Below are 4,480 nucleotides of genomic sequence, written 5' to 3' on the forward strand. Positions count from 1 at the left end.
CTGTAGACAAGAAATACAACAGTCTAACACGAAGAGTGAGAGAATTTGGAGCCCCTTAGGCATAAACACATTTCTGCTTTATATAAACAAATGTTTACTAGTTATTTCATTTGTGTGTCTTTATGCAATGTCATCATTTCGTGGAGGTCCAAGTAGTTAATCTTCTGGAGCCTTTTTTTAAAAAGACGTTTTAAAATTTTGTTTTTATTTTCTGCAATAAAAGATCGGTTGAAAAAAAAGCACATCGTAATGAAACCAAACCAGATAAACAGTATTAGAACATTGAAGATCTCGTACAATTATTATTACTTTCACAAACTTTGTCTGATGCAACTTTTCTTTTTTTTTTTACTTGAATGGCTTTATAATGACATTTTTCTTCCTTCTGTGGCTCTTCTACACATACATGACCAGTGACATGCATATATATACACAAAGACACATATATATACAGTATATATATATATATATATATATATATATATATGTGTTTATATATATATATATATATATATATATATATATATAAAATCCTCAGTGTTACTCCTGGATGGTGAAATCTCCTGAGGAATTTCCTGCGGACTCATTAGCCACAGCTGACTTCAATTAATCACACATGCGTCCACTTAATTTAAAATAGTAAGAGGGGATGGTTATAAAAAGGTTTCACAGTATCTCTGTGGGTTCACTGTTACTGGATCAGTTTAGGTGTTTGGTTTGATAAAAGCTGATAATAGTGATTCAAATTGCTACAAACTTTTGATTAGGTTATGGGGGCCGTCATAAGGTAACTTTCAATTTTGGATAACACACAATGCACATTTTAAAGGTATTTTAGAAAAAATAAACTGACTTTTTTTCTTTTCTTGTGTCAAGATTTCTATTGGTTTTGCTTGCTGTTGGACATCAAATAAATGGTATGTTTATGAACTTGTAAGAATTGCATTTATTGTATGCAATGACTAACAATCTACTTAACAGCTCGTGGTGTTGGATCTTCTGACAATCATGGCGCTGTGGAGACGCTGATGTCTGGACATCAACCCACTCCACACATGACTTTACCCTTAAACCAAAAAGTGCTGGATGTGCAGCAGCAGGGCTATCCACCCAAGTTGTCGCAGCAGGGCTATCCACCCAAGGTCCCTCAGGTGCAGCAGCAGGGCTATCCACCGAAGGTGCAAAAAGTGCCCCAGCAACAGCAGGGCTACCAACCCAAGGTGCTGCAGATGCCCCAGCAGCACAGCTACCCACCCAAGGTCTCTCAGGGCTACCCTGCTCAGGTGCTGCATCAGCAGGTCTACCCACCACAGGTGCAACAGCCGTATTTGCCCCGGGTGCATCAGCAACAGCCGTACTCGCCCCGGGTGCATCAGCAGCAGCAGCAGCAGCAGCCCTACTTGCCACAGCTGCCCCAACAGCAGCAGCAGGCCTACTTGCCACAGGTGCCCCAACAGCAGCAGCAGCAGCCCTACTTGCCACAGGTGCCCCAACAGCAGCAGCAGCAGCCCTACTTGCCACAGGTGCCCCAACAGCAGCAGCAGCAGCCCTACTTGCCACAGGTCCCCCAACAGCAGCAGCAGCAGCCCTACTTGCCACAGGTCCCCCAACAGCAGCAGCAGCAGCCCTACTTGCCACAGGTCCCCCAACAGCAGCAGCAGCAGCCCTACTTGCCACAGGTGCCCCAACAGCAGCAGCAGCAGCAGCAGCAGCCCTACTTGCCACAGGTGCCCCAACAGCAGCAGCAGCAGCCCTACTTGCCACAGGTGCCCCAACAGCAGCAGCAGCCCTACTTGCCACAGGTGCCCCAACAGCAGCAGCAGCAGGCCTACTTGCCACAGGTGCCCCAACAACAGCAGCAGCAGCAGCAGGCCTACCCGCCACAGGTGCCCAAGCAGCAGGCCTACCCGCCACAGGTGCCCAAGCAGCAGGCCTACCCGCCACAGGTGCCCAAGCAGCAGGCCTACCCGCCACAGGTGCCCAAGCAGCAGGCCTACCCGCCACAGGTGCCCCACCAGCCACAGGTTCCCCAACAGCAGCAACAGCACCAGGTCTACCAGCCACAGGTTCCCCAACAACAGCAGCAGCAGCAGGTCTACCAGCCACAGGTTCCCAAACAGCAGCAGCAGCAGGTCTACCAGCCACAGGTTCCCCAGCAGCAGCAGATCTACCAGCCACAGGTTCCCAAACAACAGCAGCAGCAGCAGCAGGTCCACCAGCCACAGGTGCCCAAACAGCAGCAGCAGGTCCACCAGCCACAGGTGCCCAAACAGCAGCAGCAGGTCCACCAGCCACAGGTGCCCAAACAGCAGCAGCAGGTCCACCAGCCACAGGTGCCCAAACAGCAGCAGCAGGTCCACCAGCCACAGGTGCCCAAACAGCAGCAGCAGGTCCACCAGCCACAGGTGCCCAAACAGCAGCAGCAGGTCCACCAGCCACAGGTGCCGCAGCAGGTCCACCAGTCACGGGTGCCCAAGCAGCAGCAGCAGCAGCAGGTCCACCAGTCACGGGTTCCCAAGCAGCAGCAGCAGCAGCAGGTCCACCAGTCACAGGTTCCCAAGCAGCAGCAGCAGCAGCAGCAGCAGGTCCACCAGTCACAGGTTCCCAAGCAGCAGCAGCAGGTCCACCAGCCACAGGTTCCCCAGCAGCAGCAGCAGCAGGTCCACCAGCCACAGGTTCCCAAACAGCAGCAAGGCCATCGCTACAAGCCGCGCTATCAGGGAAAGCAACCTGGCTATGTGGCAAAGTTGCCTCAAAAGCCACGCTACGCACCCCTGAAGCACCAACAGGCAAAATCTGTTAAGCAGCCTAAGCAGGTCAGTTATTTTAAGTGACTCCTAATATTTTAAACTTTAACTGGCCTTGACTTAACGGAGTTTGTTTTCTTTCTAGGCACAACATTGAAGGAAGTGATTGCTTTAAAGTGCCAAATTAAAATGCAATGCTTTAACCTGTGCATAGTGTTTTCATTAATGAGGGGAGCATTATTCCATGTCACTGCCAGTCATTTGTGTAGGTTATTTTTTTTTGTTTTGGGGGACACAAAGTGTAAACCATTATGCTCACCCGTATTTCAGTCAAATTAAATGACATTGGCTCTACAGCTTGTGATCCATATATATTGGTAAATGGTTCTATTACTGTACATGCCTGACAAAAGATCACAAACGTGAGATGCATGCAGCCCATTGCAAAAAATATGCGCATCAGTCAATGCTCACTGGAAGCTTGTAGTTTAGAAAGCATCAAATACTTCAGTGTGACCTGAAGACAGCAAAAAAGAAATTCACCCACCGTTACAACCTGCTGCTTGACCTGGACCAGATGTGCCAACCTTGATAACTTGGCATATTTTCCCTTATCTAGAAACTTCCTGCCCCTTGTCTTAGGTCTGTTCCAAAATACTCAAATTAGTTTTGATGACCTGAGATGGCTTTAGACCGCTGGGTGTCAGGTTATGGCAGGCTTGAGTTTCTTGCATCTCCATGGATTTAATCAAGGCTTCTCAAATATTGTCAGGCCACTTCACTTGTGAACAAATGTGCAGATGAAACGAGTCAAGCCAGCTGTTGCAGGCTAAACTTTTTCAACTTATCCATTAAAGGAAAAATCCACCACTGGTGCTTGCTGATTACAGCCTTTCATGGTTTAGGTGCTTGATAAATGGGCCATAGGATATGCTAGTTGCATGCTGCACCAGAGTGACTAAAGCGGCACGAAACTTGAGGCTTGCTGTAAACTGTACAATTGCAGAGATTCTGAAGGAAATTTGCTGCATTCATGGCAGAGGAGGAAGTTGGGCAGACCCAAAAGTATTGAGGGTATGTTGGGAACGTCTGGCTGAGCCCTCTGTCAGGGACGCCTTCAACTTAGAACTTCTCTCAGATCCCGGGGGAGGTGGGGGACATTGAGTCCTAGTGGAACATGTTCTCTGCCTCCATTGTCGATACAGCAGCTCAAAGTTGTGGATGCAGGGTCTCCGGTGCCTGTGGCGGCAATCCTAGAACCCGGTGGTGGACACCGGAAGTAAAAGATGCCGTCTGACGGAAGTTCTGCCGGGCTATGTTAGCCTGTGGGACTCCTGACGCAGTACATGGGTACCGGCAGGCCAAGCAAGCCGCCCTGGAGGCAAAAACTTGGTCTGGGAGGAGTTTGGTGAGGCCATGGAAGAAGACTTTCGGTCAGCCTCAAGGAAATGCTGGCGAACCGTTCGGTGCCTCAGAGGGGGGAAGCAGTACTCTGCCAGCAACGTTTACGGTGCAGGTGGGGAGCTGTTGACCTTGACTGGGTCGTAGGGCTGTCTTGGTTGACACACCTCTGCGACATTGCATGGAGGAAGGGGATAGTGCCGCTGGGGTGGCAAACCGGGGTGGTGGTCCCTCTTTTTAAAAAGAACACTCAGGCTCCCCGGGAAAGTCTACGCCAGGGTACTGGAGAGGAGAATACGGCCGATAGTTGAACCTCAGGAGGAACAATGCGA

At 49.6% G+C, this 4,480-nt stretch overlaps 1 protein-coding gene across 1 annotated transcript; it reads left to right on the forward strand.

The window, feature by feature from the left end:
• The first annotated feature begins 1,055 nt into the window (after positions 1 to 1,055).
• Positions 1,056 to 2,834, forward strand: LOC133445590 (putative mediator of RNA polymerase II transcription subunit 26). Its single transcript, XM_061722914.1, has one exon. It carries the CDS (start codon positions 1,056 to 1,058, stop codon positions 2,832 to 2,834), a length of 1,779 nt encoding a protein of 592 aa, XP_061578898.1.
• The last annotated feature ends 1,646 nt before the right edge of the window (positions 2,835 to 4,480 follow it).

This window comes from Cololabis saira, chromosome 6 (assembly GCF_033807715.1).
Source record: "Cololabis saira isolate AMF1-May2022 chromosome 6, fColSai1.1, whole genome shotgun sequence".
NCBI classification, from domain to species: Eukaryota; Metazoa; Chordata; class Actinopteri; order Beloniformes; family Belonidae; genus Cololabis; species Cololabis saira.